Source organism: Mytilus galloprovincialis, chromosome 6 (assembly GCF_965363235.1).
Source record: "Mytilus galloprovincialis chromosome 6, xbMytGall1.hap1.1, whole genome shotgun sequence".
In the NCBI taxonomy this organism is placed as follows: domain Eukaryota; kingdom Metazoa; phylum Mollusca; class Bivalvia; order Mytilida; family Mytilidae; genus Mytilus; species Mytilus galloprovincialis.
Window position 1 is genome coordinate 11,657,010 of NC_134843.1, and position 22,019 is coordinate 11,679,028.

The 22,019-nt window shown below is 33.6% G+C and overlaps 2 protein-coding genes across 2 annotated transcripts in view; both read right to left on the reverse strand.

The window, feature by feature from the left end:
• The window catches only part of LOC143078934 (uncharacterized), a 134,321-nt gene that overhangs the window by 75,692 nt on the left and 36,610 nt on the right, over positions 1 to 22,019 (reverse strand). The gene's annotated exons all lie outside the window — the stretch shown is intronic.
• On the reverse strand, positions 1,784 to 21,312 carry LOC143078933 (tyrosinase-like protein 1). Its single transcript, XM_076254006.1, has 4 exons — positions 21,254 to 21,312; positions 4,500 to 4,919; positions 4,087 to 4,202; positions 1,784 to 3,736 (listed from the first exon to the last, which is right to left on the reverse strand). The coding sequence occupies exons 2-4, from the start codon at positions 4,917 to 4,919 to the stop codon at positions 2,479 to 2,481; spliced, it is 1,794 nt and encodes a 597-aa protein (XP_076110121.1). The 5' UTR covers positions 21,254 to 21,312; the 3' UTR covers positions 1,784 to 2,478.

Below are 22,019 nucleotides of genomic sequence, written 5' to 3' on the forward strand. Positions count from 1 at the left end.
GGGAAAAAATAAAGGCAGCAGTAGTATACCGCTGTTTGAAATTTATAAATCCATTGAGAATAAACTAATTCGGGTTACAAACTAAAACTGAGGGAAACATCAAATATAAGAGAACATCGACACAACAGAAACACAACACTAAAATGCAACAAACACAGAAACTAACTATAATATTACAATGACCATTTTTCTAACTTGGAACAGGATATTTTAAGAGAAAATGGTGGATTGAACCTGGTTTTGTGGCTAGCCAAAGCTCCCGATTTTATGGCAATGTTAACAAGTGAAACTGCGAGCTACTGCTCACTGATGATACCCCCGCCGCAAGTGGATAATATTAATAGTGTAAAAATATGCAAGTGTTCGGTAAACAGGAAGTTGTCAAGTGATGAATCTGAAAACGCATCACACGGTGTAGCTGACTTATATAAATCCTGAAACCAAATTTCAGAAATCCTTGTATTGTAGTTGCTGAGAAAAATGTGACGAAAATTTTCAACTTGGCTATCAGTGTAAAATCATACAAGTGTTCGGTAAACAGGAAGTTGTCGAGTGATGAATCTGAAAACGCATCACACGGTATAGCTGACTTATATAAATCCTTAAACCAAATTTCAGAAATCCTTGTATTGTAGTTGCTGAGAAAAATGTGACGAAAATTTTCAACTTGGCTATCATGTGTAAAATCATACAAGTGTTCGGTAAACAGGAAGTTGTCAAGTGATGAATTTGAAAACGCATCACATGGTATGGCTAACATATATAAATGTTGATACCAAATTACAGAAAGGGTGGATGTGTAGTTCCTGAGAAAAATGTGACGAAAATTTTCAACTTGGCTATCATGTGTAAAATCATACAAGTGTTCGGTAAACAGGAAGTTGTCAAGTGATGAATCTGAAAACGCATCACACGGTATGGCTAACATATATAAATGTTGATACCAAATTAAAGAAAGGGTGGATGTGTAGTTCCTGAGAAAAATGTGACGAAAGTTTCATGGGACGGACTGACTGACGGACTGATGGACGGACGGACTGATGGACGGACTGACGGACGGACTGACGGACTGACAGACAGAGGTAAAACAGTATACCCCCCCTTTTTTAAAGCGGGGGTATAAATATAACATTAACATGAAAACATTACACGACAGCATGTCTTCAATACAAATAAATGGGAGAACATACAGGACAGAGAAAAACAATAATAATAGCTATCAAAAGGTATCAGGCTTATAATTCAATACGCCAGACGCGTGTTTCGTCTATATAAGACTCATCAGTGACGCTTAGTTCAAAAAAGTTCGAAAGCCAAAACAAGTACAAAGTTAAAAAGCATTGAGGACCAAAAATTCCAAAAAGTTGTGCCAAATACGTCTAAGGTTATAAATAAAACTATTTAAAGGTCCATGCACTTTATATGGGATATACAATGCATACTGATGCGTCTACCTCATTATAATGTTCAAGACTTGGAGAAGTTACCCATTTACGTGTATATTTATGTGTTTTTCGGATTCCGAAATGATTTTATTGAGAAAATAAAAATCTCACCAAAGATACTCATCTTATTTTCGAGCTCGTAGTAACAAACACACGCCAATAACTAGTTGGAAAAGGAATTACATCAACATTGTTCTGTTACTACCATGTATTTATTGAGATTTTGCTTTCATGAATATCCATGCAGCATTCATATTTCATCTATTTCCGATGTCAACAACGTCAAATTTTGAAAAAGAGGGGCATAACTCAAACAACATAATAATGACAAATTATTCGCTAGAAAAGAATTTATATATGCATTCAAACAATGACACATTTTTTATTTATAAATTTATTAAACATTTTATCAGACACATGTAGTTGGCTCTGCTTTCTCTTGTCTGAAAACCATACACCAAAATGTGTCAAACAAGAAGAAAAATAACCATATGTTACAAAGGACTAATGTATACGTTTTTGACACAAATGGGAATTCTACATTCACACATTTATTTCTAAGCATGCAAAAATTGATCATAGATATCAACCAGGTTTATATTTATGGTGTCATTCAAGGTATCATTAATACTATCTTACGGGACGGATTGCAATTATGCTATTCTGTTTTATAGTTTTTTTGTATTTGTTTTTTTTTTTTTTAAATCTTGAAACATACTGATAAATCGGCCCAAATTGTTTGTTATATAATCAGTATCCTTATATCTAACATATTTTTTTGCAAATTTAAAAAGGGCCATGTCATATTTTTAAAGTCAATGATATTTGCTTTTTTAATGTATTTATTTATTGGCGTTGTCCTATTCAATTATCATGTATTGGTCGGCATATTTCTGGGAAAATAAGGACTTTCTTCTTCTTATAACATGATGCTCAATTAGCAGTATTTTTCTCCTTTAACCTACAATAAACCTTTATCCAAATAATTATTTTCTGCAATATGTTAAATGCTTTACTAACTCTTGATGTTTCCTCAGAATGTACAATGAAATTCTATCGGTGGTATTGTCATATTTGCTCTTTGTTGGAGTTCAGAGTCATACGGAAAGGATAAGTACATAACTGGATTTTGTGACGTTATTCGAATTGCCCCTGTACAAGTTTTATAAATTGGTGGTTGGCTGTCTTTGACCAAACAATTTGGAACACATATTCTACCACATCTGTCATAAGCAGTTATAAAGACCTCCGACGTATCATTTGTCGGTTTTTGGGCTCCTATATAAATTATAGCTGATTGATTCACGTAAGCAGAGTCTTTGTACTTTCCTTTATAGTTTAGTCCGTCAGCCTCTGCGTAAATGACATTATTGTGCAGAGTGTCTGGGTGTCTTATACATTCCTGACTTACAACCTGAGTTGTTTCAATAGTTGTGTTGAGAGAGGTATAGTTAGTTATGTCTTCTTTTCGATTTCTGATCACCTTCACAGGCACAAAAGCCAGATCTGTTAATTCAATACTGGTGTCCTTAACACCATTGAATTGACTTGTTAAACTTCGTTTCCCTCTTAACCGCCTAAATAAGTTTCTAAAACTTCCACGGTTGAACACACGACGAGGAAAAGAGATTCGATTTCGCCTATAAGACCCACTCGTTGCCACACAGACGTCTCGACGGCAAAACATGTCAGCACTATTCCCACACTCTGGACATTTTGGCATTGACTCATAGGTCACCATTCCTGCAATTCGTCCGGAATAACCCTCCCGAATCCTTAAACCTTGCAATCCAACTGCAAAACTGTCCGGATCTTGTTGCCAAGACCTTACTATATCAAGCTCAGGATTCACACCTCTCCTGACTTGCAATCTACGGAAATTTTCCCATACATAATCAACGTATGCATGGTAATTCCAGAACACTGGATCATATGCAGCGTATTCAAATTCATTCATATGTCCACCAATCCAGAAATGTACCATGTTATGTTGCCCTTCTAATGTTGACATCTGATCACCCAGTGAAACTGGTTCAAAAATATCTCTATTAAAACGAAATCTAAACAACCGCTGTATATTTTCTTTTGAGAACAAAAGTCCATCAGACCCAATATCACGAGAAAGTGGTCCTGTAGGTGTATAATAACGTCTAAATGGACCAACCACTACCGGACCATTGCCGTTACCAAAGTACTTATTGGTCCAAACAACAGACTGAGTTGGGTCGTCCATGGCACCATCAATGGTTGGGTCCCAGTAAGGTATAGGAACTCTTAGAGCTGTCTCAACTCTATAAAAGGAAGAAATAAATAGTTCAAAAAAGAAAAGTTATATTTCACTGGTTAGCAAAATTAATTTCAATAGAGAAACTGGAAGTGGTGTCAATCTGGAACAACTGAATCTGCTCCATTTTTTTTTGGAGGGGGGGGGAGACATTTATATCGAGTTGTGTTTGTCTTTAGGTAACTTAATTCGAATCATGTGTTACCGTGCTATTTAGAAGATATCTTTATTGTATTTTAAGCTTTGACGGCATTAATTGGTGATTTGATGGTTGCAAATAAGTTTACTGGCGACGTGTTATAAAAGATGAACGTTATCGCCTCAAAATAATAATAAAAATAAACCAGTGTTACTTACAGTATCAAATAAAGTCTATGCCATGGACAAAATGATGGACCAAAATGTACTTCGTCAACTGCTGCAGTGTGTATTGCTGCCAAGGTATCATAACGGCTTCTCCCATTGGTTCCACTCTGTAATATAAAAGATAAGGTTTTTGTGAAAAAGACAAAGAATGATATTTTAACGTCTAATTGACGTCTAATCTGGTATGTTTGCATAGTTGGTTTATTTTTTTGCAAGATGGCTGTTGAAAAGGCTTTTTTGTCGATGTGTTACCTTTTTCCTTTTTTCTTCTAATGATTTTAAGTCACATTTCCAAAAAATAAAGCGAGGTATAATATATAATTATTTGCAAGGGAGATATTTTACTGTTTCTGTTCAATTTAAAAAGGTTCAGCATAAAAGTTTTTTAAAGAGGTTTTTATTACCTGGACCCTCTTCAATCTTGTCACTGCACGAACATACTGTTGCCACTCTAAATAAGGGGCTGATCTAATTTCCCTCCTGTGTCTTCTCCATCCTCCCGTTTGTCGTCTAAATCTACCTTTATCTGTATCTACACCGGCGTCTGCTTCTACTTGTTTGAACAATGATTGTATATAATCAGTCTCGTCTGTTGTAAAGTTCACTTTCACCCTCAAATTAGGGTTATGTAGTATGAATTTCTTCACGCAGAAGGCCTCAGCAAAATGAGGAGGTATATGAGAGGTATTCGACTGTAATATATGCTGTGTTATACAACGGTCAAGGTCGTATGGTAGAGACACTGGTTCTATCAAGCTGACTACAACTGTTACAGCATATCCAAGTGTTAACAAGGCAAGTGTGACGTATGTTGGAGCCTCCATCTGAAAATGAAATTGAATACTAATAATTGTCGTTTACAAAGACACGTAACAACATCAGGAAACTTCAAAGGAAGCAAATTACGAACCACGAACTTAAGTATCAGATTCTCGGCTACGTCTCGGGCTTTAAATATTCATAAAATATGACCAAGTATTACCTAACCTATAAGTCTAAATATCACAATAAAAAAAAAACACAATCGTTATATACAGATCAGACGACCATTCTGGTATATAAATATCTATATATAGATCTATTAATATGTTGCTAGTGAGTTGAGACACAGATACATCGTAAAGTATGACATTCTTTGACGATTTAGAGATTTCTAAAATGATGACACCACCGTCTGTAAAAGTCGTCATTATTGATGACTCTTGTCAAATATTTAAAATTGCTCATGAATATTTTACCAGGTGTACATGTCAATCTGTAACATCTATTGATACATTATACAGGTATCAATTTACTATAAAGAAGGTGTTTAGTTCAATGATAATAAACAATCCTTGAATATAAACACAATTCTGTCAATATTGCCAACACGATATAAAAGGGACAAAAACTATGATATATATTTAATATAAACAAGTGTGGACACATATCAGTGTGTATAGTATGTTTGGATGTTTGGCGGTTTTATGACAAAAAAGGGTCCTCTTGTTTTCCCCAAAAGGTACTTGAACTGTGACAACAAACCTGTACCAAACACAGTGTCTTTTATTTAATACTGAGTTTTAATGTTCCAGACTCATGGAGGAGACACTTCTTTAAATAAGTGCCGACCATTCATAGATTTCATTTAGCTAGACATTGCTTTTATTATCAAATCTACATTTTGTACATATTGGCCAATATCGTACTATGAGTGTTTCGTGTATATAATATGTACATTCCTGTAAATAAATTTTGTGCATGTGCAACGTTACATCCTTTCAATATTTTAACTTAAAAATAACTTTTCTGTAAATACATTATCATGATCCGTTAAGGGAACACAGATAGCTGAGTGTGCTCCAACGCTGGAGAAATTGGAAGGATTGCAAATGATTCCGATAAAATAAGTTCCAAAATTTAGCTTGGGTTGGCAGCAAAAACTCAAAATTAGAAGAGGACCACATTAGGTGCATTTCTGATTGAGGTGAATTCGGTATGCGAGATGGTGTCCGAGAACCTGCGTGCATGTAATACATGTGTATGGTTCTATCAATGTTTCTTTGAAGTGGTCATTTCTTCCTAGGTTTGTCCACATAATACTGAAAAAAATTCAGAATCTTCCCAGTATCATTAAAAGATTTTGTTTAAATTTGGAAATTGTGTCTATGAAGATATATTATGGTTTTAAATAACGACAATATACCAGATATGGTAGATTCCAATACAGCTGCTCATAACTCTTATACAAACTGATTAATTTTTTTAAGGACATGAACAGGATTGACGGGCAACAGGATTATAAAAAAATATATATACTTACTTACATTACTGGTATGGATGAATGAATGACCATTTACATAAGAACTCATCAGCAGGCAGGACAGATTTTATAAAAATAAAGATTATATAAAGTATAATTGCCAATGAGACAACTATCCATGAACATCATAGGGACAAAGATGTGAAAGTAATTTTAGGCAACCGTGCATCATTCCTCAAACTTAGCAAGTGAAAGCTCCGAGGTAAAAAAAAAAAAAGTAAGTCATTCTAAGCCCAATTAAAATGCATACGATACAGTTTCGTTCGCATTCTATTTACAAAACCTAAAAAATATAAATTTGAGAATAGAAATGGGGAATGTGCCAAAGAGACAACAACCCGACCATAGAGCAGACAACAGCAGAAGGTCACCAACAGGTCTTCAATGCAACGAGAAATTCTCGCACCCGGAGGCGTGCTTCAGCTGGCCCCTCAACAAATATATACTGGTTCAGTGATAATGAACACCATACTAAACTCCAAATTGTACACAAGAAACTATAGTTAAAAAAATACAAGACTAACAAAGGCCAGAGGCTCCTGACTTGGGACAGGCGCAAAAATGCGGCGGGTTGCTTCGATCCCTTTCATTCACGTATAAATGGAATACAAAAAGCTGAGTGTACGGTGTCCTATAGTTGTTATTTTCTGTGTCATTTGGTCTCTTGTGGAGAGTTTTCTCATTGGCAATCATACCTCATCTTCTTTTATATATATAAAGAAAATACCATTTTCGCTTCCATTCATGTATAAATGGAATACAAAATATATAGATATAGAAAAATGGGTATGAGTGCCAATGAGACAACTCTCCATCCAAGTAACAATTTATAAAAGTAAACCAGTATAGGTCAAGGTACGGCCTTCAACACGGAGCATTGGCTCACATCGAACAGCAAGCTCTAAAGGGCCTAAAAAGTACTAGTGTAAAACCATTCAAACGGGAAAACAACGGTCTAATCTATATATATATATAAAGAAAGTATGCCTCATTTCCATTTATGTATAAATGGAATACAAAATATAAAGAAAGTATGCCTCACTTCCATTCATGTATAAAAGAAGACAAATCTATTCTAATAGATTAATATTCATTAAAACAATAAAGAACAAATTAACACCTTGATAAAATTAATCAAATTTGACAGTCTTACATTTTTTACTTACGTACTCCAGTCAATTAATTCATATATAAGTATTTTAATGTAACTTTTTATTATACGTTTATTAAGTCATCATTCAGATACAAATATACTCTATATTTTGACATCATTTTACATCTGATTTAGACCAGGAATTCGTGTGAATCAAATACAATATAGTTTTTACTGCCTTTTTATCGTTACAAAGTTATATTGTAGTAATTTGGAAGATTACAAATCTATACACATGGAAAAAAGTATTGCAACACCTTGATTTTTTAAAACTTGAAAAATCAACCTCTTTTTTTGGATGAAATATAATAAAATATGTGTATAATATTATTGAAACATAGTTTATGATAACATTGGCATTGAAACGAACAAAAAACGTTTGAAAAAAAAAAATGATTTATATAACCACAATTTTAATAACAAAATGAAGTGTTATTTGTACAAAAAATGCATTTTACAACTTTTACTGTAGTCGAACTTTGCAATGTCAGACATTTCAAAATTAATCTTCAGATGACTGTTCACATCATGGTTGATCGTTATACGCCAAAGAATTAGTACTTTGTGCGCAGCCTCCATTCAAACGGATAACCGCATCTAAACGTCTTCTGATTGCTTCCATAAATCGACTAATTTGTTGCTAAGGTAGCAGCAACCATTTCTGATGAAGGGCATTGTTTATTTCATGATGTGTTTGAACTGGGGTGTCCTTTCGCGCACTTTCCGCCAAATAGTGTCCCAAATATGCTCGATATGGTTCAAATCCGGGCTACGATCGGGCCAGGGAAGATGAACCGAATTCCATTTGAACATTGGATCTTCCTCCACGATGCTAATTTCCAACTTTGGCGAGCTCTGCACTACATTGGATACGGAAAACTGTGTGTCTGTTCGTTAGCAAAGGTCCCCGAAATGGTCTTAGTCGTCTTATCGCACGATAACCAGTAGCGATGAGTCGATCTCGAACAGTTCTTGTTAAAAGCTTCCTGGATGGCCACCACTCTCTTTTTAGGATTGTCTTGTATGCAATGGGTTTCCTTCTGACCAACCTTCATTATGCTCGATTTTCCCTAGCAAATGGTATAGGGGGTCTTCATTATCTCGGAAGGTCTTTAACAGCGTTTATTGCCTGATTTTTATTCTCAAAACGACTTATAGTGGAATGGTGATGACCAACAATACGTTCAGTTGTTACAACGACATCCCTGCTTCTGTTATGCTGATAATATGCCATCTTGCTGCAGTTAAAAGTTGTCAAGGACCCATTACAAGGTGTCAATCACATAACTTAAAAAACTTGGTTATTTAAAGTGTTGAAAACAATGAGGATAAAAACAGCTGTTTTGCTGTTTACGGGTACAGTAGCTGCATGTGCAGATAAAAACTTATCGAGTCGATATTTATTGATTAAACTCAGGTGATACTTAAATAATGTTTAATTACTTCTATTTTACCAAATTATATCACAAAAAAATACAGAGTGTTTTTTTAATTTTAATTTCAATTAGGTGTTGCAATACTTTTTTCCATGTGTATATAAAAATCAAAAATATTCCTAGTAAAAAAAAAACACAATACAAGGTAAAAATAAAAATATGATGATGTGGTATGATTGCCTTTGAGACAACTCGCCACAAGAGATCGAAATGACATAGAAATTAACAGCTATAGGTCACCCGATTATGAGCAAAACCAATACTGCATAGTCAGCTTCAAAAGGTCCATAAATGACAAAACGAGAAAACTAACGGCTGGATTCATATACAATTTATGGAACGAAAAACAAATATGATTTACAGCCACAAGCGACTTCCATGCTCCTGACTTGGGGCAATCATTTTTAATACTTATATATTGAAATTGGATGCACGTTTATAAAGACCTAAGAAGAGTTAATGTTAAGAACCGTGATACACATCAAAATGAGCAGATAAGGTGTGATTGATTGATTGAAAATTAAAAAAATATTAATATTGTCTGATTAAAGTTTTTAAAGAAATTAATTTTCCTGTTTATTTCATCATTTCCACCAAATAAATTTGATCTCCCCGTTCAGATTTCTGTATCATATATACATTGGATTTGCCAATCATAATTGTTTCAATGGATATAATATAAGCATGCTAAAACTTTGCTCCTCTGTTTCAAAATAACAATATTTTTAAAAGGATATAATATAAATAAGTGAACATAAAAATTAGGAAAAACAAATAGGTCTGGGAAATAGTCAATTTAAAAAGGCCGGCGGGAAAATTATAGTTCCATTTAGATTTTTTCGTACATTTAACAGCTTTCCCTTTCAAAAGCTACGATAAAATAACAAGGATTTATAAAATTTTCGAAAATTACTTTTAAAACTATATGCAATAAAACCATGAAAAGAAAGTAGCGGTCAGTGGGCAAAATTTTTATTTGCACTACGACATGATACAAACATTTAAGACTTTGAAAGGACTTGAAGATATACCACATGAAAGATATTTCACTGTTTCGGTGACTTCCAATACTCGTGGACACAGCTTTTAACTTATAAATCCTCGATGTTCCCCAACGATTATATACAATAAATGTACATTGTCGGAAAATATAAAAGTTATGTGTACTCGCTACGAAACAAGAGAAAAGCTCAGTTGTATGAGCTTTAGAAACAGGACGAAAAGCGAGGCTCTGCCGAGCTTTTCTCCTGTTTCGTAGCGAGTACAAATAAATTTTATATTTTCCGACAATTTACATATATTTTTTTTATCCTGAAATTACTCTGAACACTTGAAACTCTAGTTATTAAATAAAAATCATTGTCTCTAATTTCTCAAAGAAATCGACATAGTTGAAACGCGGACCGCGAAGAGGACCCCAAAATGAACTGGTTGGGAAACAGAAATATTCATTACCGCCTGCTCAACGTGGAAGTGGGGTAACAGGAGACTCTATTTGAACAAGTACAAATAAAGCAAAAATTTATTTGTAGACCTGTTATTTGTACAATAGTTGGCTAATTGCAGGAAAAAATGAAGGATTGTTATGCGTTTAGTTTTTATAACACATACAAATTTGGGAGCGCTAAAAAGGGATCGAAATTCTGTACATGGGCCCTGAAAAGATTCTACAGGTCAGGTGTTGTTATAGCTAGAGGAGTCCGAAAACTGACAGAAAGTCGTAAACAGGTTTACAGTTTTTTTGCAATTTATTTTCTTTTTTGGTAAATTTTGTGTTCTCTTTCTCTTTTCTTGACTGAAAATGATCCCGCTATTTATAATATCAATTTTGTTAATAAAAAAGGGAGTGTAGATCCATAAAATATGTAAATCTAGCTTTACTTAATATTAGAAAATGTGTATCCTTTCACAATAAATTGTTGGATTCTTATTGAAGATGATTAAATAATAATCTCTCTTTTACATATAACAACATAACATTTTTTGGGTGATTTTTTTCAGTCAAAGAAAGCAAGTTTTAATTCGATTATGAAACAAACGGTAATTTCCTTCATCTAATTTCAAACTTAAAAAAATAGGCATAATGCTGTGTGATTTATATCATTTTTGTAAGTGGAGCTTATGGTCTCTTGCTTGCACAGGCAAATAAATCTAAACATTGTTTGTACGTTTTTATAACTTCTATCAATCTTATTTAAATATACTAATTAATATATCTACATTTTGATAAGATCGAAGTTCTTATGGTTTGAAAGTTTTTCGTGATACTAATGAACAATCTAAACTATTTCTTTTATAGATTTTGCTGTCTATAGAGCATGGAGATTCTAAACAAAGGGTGTTTTATAACCAAGAACGTTTATCTAATGAATCAGTTTCTGCTTACTCTTCCCGCGGAGTACTCGAGTTCACCCTTCACTTTTTGGGTGATTAAAATATTAAGGGGTGGTGGTGTTGCTCTCATGCATTTTAGGTTGCCTCGTGTGCTCTCATCTATGCGTCTTTCTTTTATATGTATAGCTTACTGTATTTCTAGGAAACTTCCGGTTTTATTTAAGTACGTTTACTATATATGATCATGATGGTGATGACTTAATATACTTGTATTCTGCAATAGTTAATGTAATTGACATGTCGTGGTATTCTTTAATTGTTAACAATATAAATTTCATGTAAACCGCAAATCAATATTCATACGAACATCTTTTTTCAACACTTTTTTGTTTACCAAATGTATGATATTTGACAGAAAAAAATTAGAGAAGAACCTATTGACCTGATTATTGTTGAGTTCGTTGGCAGTTATTTGATTGAAAGTGTTGTTATATTAAGAACTTAGTACATGAATATATATATATATGAAATTGTTCCCAATTCCAATTATTTAAAAAGATAAAGGAAAAAAAATGCTACGCACAAATGTATATGGCTTAAAAGAAATGTCACTTCCTTTTTTTTTTATCACAAAAAAGTCATACTAGTTTACACATTTTTTTTCAAATTCAAAGAAGTTGAAATACAGTAGTGAGGTATTTGAATCTATACTGTTAATATTGTATCTATTTTGCTATAAAACCAGTAATCACAATTTCCCTTTGTGGAAATATTTAACGAAGGTTATCTTTTAAAATACTTTTTTCCAAGTTCTGACGTCAAGTTTTCTTTCTATCTTTCTCACATAATTGTGTTATATATTCCGTATAAAGTAAAGTTGTCGAAGACAAACCAAATGGAATCAATCGAACGTTTTAGGGGAACCCACTATCCCGGTATCAAGACTGAAGTCATGCCCGGTTTTGAGAAAAAAAAATGAAAAAAAATACTCAAATAGACAAAGAAGATCAGACACAAGTTAATCAAATTATGAAGTCTCTACTTTACATAATATCATAATTGTATTCATTAAACTCGCCGTTCTTGATTAAATACTTTATAATATTTCAGTAAAACTGACTATTTAATGAAGAAATACATACCTGCTCTTTCAGTATCCTTCAATTTGAAAAAAGAAAAATGAGCTTTTCCAAATTATTTTTTTTTCACAGTGTCAATTTTGATTGGTCGTAAATTATGCTGTTATGAGCGATTTACACCTTTTGTGAAATATGCAAACGAGATATTTCCTAAAGAAACACACGGATTTATTGTTTCATAAATTAAACATCTATCAATTATAAAACTGGTATCGAACATACAGGAAGTTATTTTCATTCATTTGAATAGTAAATTATTACACATAATTGATATTTAACCACAAATTATTATCCAGTCGAGTCCTTGCAAGTCGTTGAAAACTATATGAAACTTTGTATAGACATTAATCAAGTCAAGACTGTTTGTGCATGTACTGTGAAAGTACACGAAATATATATATAACCATTTAGAAAAAAATATATTCCTCTCTATGGACACTCGAAAATATTTGGCGGGATTAACAAGTTCATGAGATTCAATATCAATATCAGCATTTAACTTGAGTCATACACCTGAATTCCAACAACAAAATGTTACTGGAAAAAATAAAAAGGCAATAACTTTACATATAAAAATGCAATATTAAAGACAGTGAACTGCAAAGAGTCTTTTTAAGAGAAATTAATAAAGATATTAATTGTTTTTGAAGGGTTTTATTTACGTCAAGACGCGTTAGAGTTTCCTCAGTTTTTCAACATTAGCAACACGAACAATACGATTAAAGAATCATGCGTGCCAATTTATTGAATATTACAATTGCAACGAAATTCTCCTTCACAAACTGCGTAATGCATCCATCATAAATATTAATGTTCACAAGTTATATCTGTGCATGAAAAGTGATAAAATATTTATTTTATAAGTATGAAGGTACGACCGAATGACTCCTATTTGTACTTTGGAATCCAAGAAAATATTTTCTTCATGTATAGGCCCTCGGTGGTCGAGTGGTCTTAGTATTAAGTTGTGCATTTGTCAGATGCATTCGGCTTCAAATATATTTGACAAGACCGGCGTCCGCCTCCAATAAAAACTGACCGCCACCAAGAAACATCAGTCAGGATTCTACTTCGTCAAAATTATCTCCCCATTACGCCAGTTCATTTTCACAATCGTAGAAATGGAAGCCATTGTAGGAATGACGCGATGCCAAATTTGCTCTTGAAAAACCGATAAATTTATCCACATAGCACCATTACGATCCTTATATGTCAGTTGTATTTTTAAAAAGACAAATGTATCTACTAGCTAATGGGCATCAGTTAATGATCTTGTCTGCATTGATTCAACTTAAAACTATTGTCTGATCGGTTGCCAGGTGGAATTTTCGAAAATTCTTAAGGTTCATTATAACAAACGGACAAATAAAGCTGTATTTACATGCCAAAAACTTTTCTGAGTACAGAGTAGTTTTTGAGGTGAAAATATAGCCATATTTGTCCATGTGTTATGATGAACCTTAAACATTTAAAAAAATTCTAATTAAATATTTCGTGGAAGTGCAGACTAAAAATTTTCAGTGGTTGAAGATTTTAAACCCTAGTCATCACACGTTAACAATTTTTTTTTCGAAGACATGCATTTTCATCATCCAACTTGAGGTTTATGACCCCTTCTGTAGCCATTTTTGTACGATTTTTTCAAACTTCAATTGTATTAAAACTACACCGAGATATAATAAATAATAGAAATAGGCCATTTAGTACGGGTGTTGCTAAACGGTAGAAACGGAAAACGGAACGGAATACGGAATACGGAACGGAAACGAAACGGAAAACGGAAACAGAAAGAATCAACATCTTTTCTTTTGGGTTATTTTATCTACATATCATGCATATATGCATGTTTTATATAGTATTACATATGTTCACACGAAAAAAACCCAGAGGAATGAATTTATGAATAAAATGAAAGATTTTAAAGCATAAAATATGAAATAACTACCAGGAGATGATGAGACTATGTTTTTGAAATATTTAATAAAGTCATACGTACGTCGTTCGTGCGATTCAGGATAGCCTGTTCGACTTTTCTTTTTAATTTCTTTTTATCAATGTCAATAAGATAGCAACCAAACAACACAAAAAAATTCTCTATAGGCCTAAAAAAAGATTCAAATCGGCCTCGATTCTATAAATAGGACGTGAAGTAATTATACTAATATAAACTTTTGTGGAAATCCTTTGCATAATTTTTTTTTCTTTTTTAATTGCCTTGAATCAAGATTAGTGTTGTGGTGTATCTTGTTGCGTTGTTCTGCATTGGTGATTTTCGTTGTATCTTTTCTTGTATAATGAAAAGAAAACGTAAAAGAAAACGAATAGGACAATGGTGTCTTGACAAAATCCGATATGGAAACCAGGTTACTAGAATAGAAAAAAGTAAAATCACAAAAATACTGAACTTAGAGGAAAATCAATTCGGCAAGTCCATAATCACATGACAAAATCAAATAACAAAACGCAACTTGTATATACTTTAATTTTATGAAAAAAAATTGACAAAATCTCTCACTATACAAAGCCTTTCTCACACTTTTACAATACTCAAGGATTTGTATAGTAAATCCTTGCAATACTGCAGTATGCTGTTTGGTATTTACATAGGAAAAGCATGATGTCTCCTAGAATTTAAATCAATAAATACGAAATTGGTGTGCAAAAAGTGGCGAACAATTAGTAGCCTACATGGATATATACGATTTGCACAGTGCCCTCACCAAGTTAGTCGTAGTCATGTCCTAAGGTTTTCAAAATCAAGTTGTCTACGCTGCTTCAAATATCATGCCGCTTACTTCTTCTCTGAAAATTCAATTCCTTTTTATTTTGCATAGTCAGCTATGAAAGGCCCGAATTGACAATGTAAAACAATTCAAACGAGAAAACTAACGGCCTTATTTATGTACAAAACAATGAACGAAAAACAAATACGTAATACATAAACAAACAACAACCACTGAATTACTGGCTCCGGACTTGGGACAGGCACATACATACAGAAAATGGCGGGGTTAAACATGTTAACAAGATCCCAACCCTCCCCTAACCTGGGACAGTGGTATAACATTACAACATAAGAACGAACTTACTATAAAATTCCTTGAAAGGCGTAACTCCTCAGATGGAAACAGACACAAGTGGACGTGGCGGGGTACTTGTACATCCCAATAACAAAAAGACACTAGGTACAGATCTGAGAGTACTCGCAGTCAACTGACAGCTATTTCAAAGCCACTAACAACTAATAAAAGAATCATGCATATAAGACGTAAAGCATTGATGATATTATAATAATCTAGACGGTAACACATTATGTTGGACTATACTATATGGATCATCTTGCAGAGAATGCATGTTTGAGATACTTAATTTGCGGAAATGCACAAATATCTCCTGTTGTCCATTCATCAGGTATCAATCTGGTATTGATGATTGTTGAAAAATTGGTGAATAATAATATGATAGCTGCTAATTCATTTTATATTTTTAGGTCTATTTTTTTTTAACATTCTATGGCCTATTTCCTCTGGCCCTCACACTTTTTTATGTATTGAATCCATATTCTAATGTTGTTCTAGCACATACATATTATATGTATATATCATATTATGTCTTTCTATTTTGGATGTAACGGTTTATTTAGTGGTACACATTTAGTTGATGTCTTCTTAGTTGATACAATTATAGTGAAATGTTCATTCAATATTTTTCCTCTGTCATGGTCGTTTTCTGCTGGTACTAAGACCTGCTTTAGTCTTTAGTGGTATACTTTGCAAGAGTTCTTTTTCATCTGACCTGGCCCTGCTAAGTGAGCTTTTCTCGTCACTTGGCGTTCGTCGTCCGATTTCGTCTTTGTTAACTTTCACAAAATTTCTCCGTCTCTGAAACTACTGGGCCAAATGTTATTGAACATATGTCTTTTAGGGAGTCGCCGGAGAGTTTTGGTTAAACTTCGCAACGATTGACATTGATTTCATTTGATGTATCTAATTTAAAAACTGTTTTGGATAACCCTGCCTGTCAGCCAAGTTAGCCGACATGGCTTAAATTAAAACATAGGGATAAAATGCAAGCGCTCACGGACTATTAAGGAGCACTAGCTACGAGATATATAAAAAATCTAAAGTTTGATATTTTTTCTGTTTAATCAATAATGAAAGTGAAATAGTGGAATAACATTTCGCTTTTTGCAGCCAAAAAGGTTCAATTTTGTCAAATTAAGCTAAGAAACATTGATTATTAGTAATTCACTTGCAAGCGAATGAGTCGACCTCTTTAAATCCGTATTCATGTGAACTTCAATTTAACCCCCAGCTAGAGATTGACAACGCATGCATTGTACGTGTACTGGTTATTTGAAGAAAAAGAATGTCAACAATGAAAGTGAAACTACGGTAAATCATTTGATTACTAATTCGATGCATATAAAATCCTTCTTATACGGTTAAAAACAATGAGAAACATCTATTTTTAATCTATAAAATAAATTGAATCCAATTTCACGTTTTGGTTTAATCTATTCATATCTATACTATTAAACGAGAAGACCTCATTTTGTGTGTCGCTTCTCTTCCTTCCACAATAAACCAATCATCATGCCTCTGTGTCATATAGGTAACATGCATAGTCGCATTTGTCATCCATTCTTATGATTATTCAGATTGCGTTATTTTGGGAGAAAAACGACAAAAAAGGAGTCCGGATATGATTCCGTCATCAGACTGACTTTTAGTCATAGATATGATTTCCGGTTTGAAACATGCATAAATACAACCAATCGTATGATAGATAACAAAAATGAAAAATAATGATAAGCCAATCAGAGCGTTCTCCATATAATGGTGTTTACATCGCAAAAACCACAACTATTATACCTCCTTATAGAGGGCAATTATTTTTCACTTTTATCTACATGTAAACCACGATTATACTACTTTAATATATAGATACTCTCTGTATTCTGTCTACTGTTTTCTGTGAAAAGTTTACTATGTAAGGGGTCATACCAGTTGCATTTATATTAAAATAAGTAAAACATGTGACACAAGTACAACCAATCGTATGACAGATAACAAAAAGGAAAATAAATAAGCCATTTAGACCGTTCTCCATATCATGGTGTTTAGATCGCAAGAATCACAACTATTCTAACTCCTTAGGGAGAACAATTATTTTTTCGCGTTTCATATATATCAATGTGTTTGAATCGCAAGAACCACAACTATTATACCTCCTTAGAGAGGACAATTATTTTTCGCGTTTATCTACATGTATACTACGATTATACTACTTTAATATATAGAGACTCTCTGTATTCTGTCAGGGACTTTCTATGTTAGTATAGAAAGTCCCTGATTCTGTCTACTGTTTCTTTGAAATGTTTACTATTTAAGGGGTCATACCACTTGCATATATATATTAAAATAAGTAAAACATGCTCAACTTCATCTAAAACTACCTCGACCAAAAACTTTAACCTGAAGCGGGACAGACGGACGGACGGACGGACGGACGGAGGACCGAACGCCTGGATGCAGACTAGAAAACATAATGCCAATAAATGGGGCAAAACAAAATATTGTTGAAAGGGAAAATGGTGATTTGGCAAAAACGAAAGTAAGGTAGAGATTAGAGGGAGGCAGGAACTTTTTCGGGGCATCGGGATCGGGTGTTTTTAAGCTCGGGATTTGGGGATTGATCCTTACGGGATCAGGGAATATATTTTTCGATTTCGGGATATGAATTTCTTTAAATTCTGCATCTCGGGATTTCATGGTTATAAGCCCGGGATTTTGGGATCGACCCCTCCGACCACCCCTCAAATTAGCCTTAGTCGGTCTTAGTTATTTATACATGATTCATATCCTACCAATGGCATGTTAATAAGGCCTTTAAAAGAAAAAGCACTGATGGGTTGTCCTAGAAGCATATTTTTTTAGACTCATAATGGTCAATATACAAGCAGTTACATTTATTACATGTTTGAAACGGTGCAAATTTTTAATTTGATTTAACGAAGCATTGTAGCAAAGGAGAAGAATAATTGTGGTCTGAGGCCAGAAACACGAAAATGAATTGAATTTAACAGAAAGGAAACAAATATCGGACTTTGGAAAAAAGGAGAGGGCTTTTGGTACCTTTTATGAAATTCTTCATACATAATATCTTTTACAAAAAATCATCCTACAACAGTTCACAAGCTGTATGCCCGCGATTTCGCGGGTGTGTTCTAGTATTTATTAGGTCTTTCCACCTTTCCGTGTGGAAAGACCTATTGATTTTGTTCTAATTATTTTTTTTTTCTTCCGCCTAATTTTTTTCTTGCGGTGTAAAAATGTTTCAAAAGATGTCGCTTAGTTTTTTTGTATATGATATCATACAGTCTATACGCTTTTGAAACTCACCCTGTTTAACCGAACACATTTCTTTGTAAGAGTTATCTCCCCAAACACTGTTTTTCTTGTTATCAGATCTCCTCTGCAACCGTAAAAGAAAGCGACAAATTTATTTTTCCAAATTGCTTGTTATATCCTCAGGATGTTACATTTTATTTTGACCGAAGCTTTACGAAGACTCCATATGAGAGTTATTTCCCCTTTTATATTGAAATAATTGAAATAAATTTGTAACTGGAAAACCATAAGTGATAGAGGCCTAGGGTCTTTTGATTTGAGGTCCTTCCTAAAAAAGTATGAAAATGAGGTCAAGGTCAAAGGTCAAGGTCATGTTCAAATTTTTGATTTTGGCTTCTTATCTCTTATTTTCAGAAATCATACAAGATATCGACAAAATATTTTCAGACAATTGTTAGTTGCGACATGTCGTAACACATAAATTTTAGTCGAAAGGGAACGCAGACATTTGACGCGAGTTTTCCCCCTTTTTATATCTAATATCATACGTATGGTAATATAACTCATTAACAATATACAGTAGAGGACTAGAGTCTTTTGATTTGAGGTCCTTGGTTTATGACCTTGAAATTGAGCTCAAGGTCATATGCTAATTAAACGTTCTAGATTTTGACCTTTGCTTTTACCTCATATGTACACATGATAAAGCCATGGGACTTTTTGCATTATGTTGTAAGCAATGTGACCTTAAAAAAGACAACCGGAAGTGACCTTTTGTAAACCGGAAGTAGCTATTTTTTGTACTAAATCAATGTACAAGTATATAGAACCATATATTTTTGGAATCAGTGTCAAGTAAACTATCAAACAATACCGGAAGTAAACTTTTTAAACCGGAAGTAAAAGATTATCTCCCTTTTCTATATATTTTTTTTTATAGAAACCATATATTTTTGGAATAAGCGTTCAATAAGCTGTCACCCATGCTCTGTAAACAGGTTTTTTTTTTTAGACTTTTGATAGTTCAGATAAATGTTTTACATTGTTATAAATCAAATATGAGAATTTGAGTCAAATCGGTGACCATGAATTTGACAGCTATTGCCCCTTTAAGAAACGCTATGATTGAATAACGAAAACCTGATGTGAAAAACATGTCTAATCTGACATCAGACTCGGACTTCTTTTAAAATGAGTTTTACTGTGTGTATGCTTCATATGTGTTTCTTTATTCTACATAGGTTAGGGGTATAGGGGGAGAGTTGGGATCTCACGAACTTTTAACCCCGCATTTTTGCATAGGCGGAACCAGGGGGGGGGGGGGGCTGGAGGGACCGGGACCCCCTTTCGTGGGAAAAATTTGGTTGATTATATAGGGAATCACTGAAGCATGACTGGAGAGGCCCCCCTTAGGTCAGTCAGCGGCCACCTCCTGGATCCGCCACTGTTTTGCACCTGTCACAAGTCAGGAACCTCTTGCCTTTGTTAGTCTTGTATTTTTTTTTTAATTTAATCTCATTTATAAGTTTTGGAGTTTAGTGTGACGCCCATTTTCATTGAACTAATACACAATTTTATTTAGAGGGGCCAGCTGATACCACCTCCGGTTGCGGGATTTTCTCGAAGACCCATTGGTGGCCTTCGGATGTTGTCTGCTCTTTGGTCGGGTTGTTGTCTTTTTGACATACTCCCCGTTTTCATTCTAAATTTTATTAGAATGTTCTACCTAATGTCTATTCACGTAAAAAACAGTCAGGAGTTATCAACCTTATGTGACGAATTTTCTCACTTGCATGTTCGCCTGTTTTATTGAAATATATGGTAAATAGATAAAACTTTTAATAGCAAAAATTACCAGCAAGACATGATCTGTTGATTTTCATAGTCCTTTAGGCAGCAACCATTTGATTTTCTGGGGGGGCTATGGTTTTTTTTGGAAAAAAAAGTTTGTTTCCAGTTTTTGGAGAAAAAAATAATTTGTTTTTGATTCTGAGAAAAAAAAATTGTTTGTTTCACCCCCAGCTGCCACTATAGGTAATGCTAAAATTGAAAGAAAAAAATTGTTTTTCACTTCTCGCGAAAAAAATAGATTGTTTTTCGCCGCAGGCGAAAAAAAAAGTTTGCACAGAAAAAAAAACCATAGCCCCCCCCCCAGAAAATCAAATGGTTGCTGCCTTATTTCCCCCATTAAAATCTGTCTAATAATGTACAAGTTTCTTTCCGTTTACGTTTCCGTTCCGTTTCCGCCGTTTAGCAACACCCATTTAGTACATATACCAAGGGGAAACTTGATGGAAAGCATAATTATTTAATATTTATTGTCTCTTTGCATTTACAAGAAAAAGAGTACTTTGTGGCAAATAAACCATGATTTTTAGAGAAAATCCACAGTCTTTAAAACAGAGGTTTTCGTTAAATAATTTGAAACATAGATTACTCACTTGCTTTTCTATGATGTGCTAATGTTCATTTTCTACAAAATGTTCTAACCAACCTGTAAATTCCAAAATACCTCGTGCTGAGTCACTAAAGTCGAGCACATCCAAAAAGGTGTACTTTAATTGGTCCATATTTTTATTTGTGTTAACCAATTACTACATTAATAAATTTGTTTTTAGGAAATCAATGGTAGCACTGCATGCAATAATCCTATATCTATCAGTCATAAAATTGCCAAATATGAGAGAACAAGGATAAAGGCTGTGGATTTTCTATAAAATTTCCATATGTTAAGCATTGAATCAACACAAGGGTACACAATGCTTAAAAGACTGTCGTCAAGTACTTTAAGTAAAAAAAATAGCTACTCGAACACACCTACTCTGTTTTTGTGATTCATTAAATAGGTATTTCACTTGACCCATATATTTCATCCTTTTGTATTGTGATTTTTTTATATTATAAAGTCAACCTGTAGTTTTGATATATTAAAATGATAGAATCTGAAACGAGATGATATATCAAATACTCTTGCGTTGTACGTTTTAAGGACAAAAATATACACCTCAAACACGCCCTTACATAAAAAAAAGTGCACTCGATTTTCTCTTTTCGATACAATTGTTACCCATTTTTTGGAATTTTTTCTTGAGTCACATAATGGAAGGGCAAACACGAAAATTACTAAATATTTAGATTGATATGTGCCAGTTCTCCGTCCGTGGCAAAAAAAAAAAAAAAAAAAAAATGGAGGTTATGCATTTTCTA

What these genes read in the sequence shown, in the direction of transcription:
- LOC143078933 (XM_076254006.1), bottom strand. Translation starts at nt 4,919, where the DNA reads ATGGAGGCTCCAACATACGTCACACTTGCCTTGTTAACACTTGGATAT. An exon ending in CAAGATTGAAGAGGGTCCAG is followed by an intron (nt 4,203 to 4,499) that starts GTAATAAAAACC and finishes TTTATATTACAG; the next exon opens with AGTGGAACCAATGGGAGAAG. An exon ending in CATAGACTTTATTTGATACT is followed by an intron (nt 3,737 to 4,086) that starts GTAAGTAACACT and finishes TTCCTTTTATAG; the next exon opens with AGTTGAGACAGCTCTAAGAG.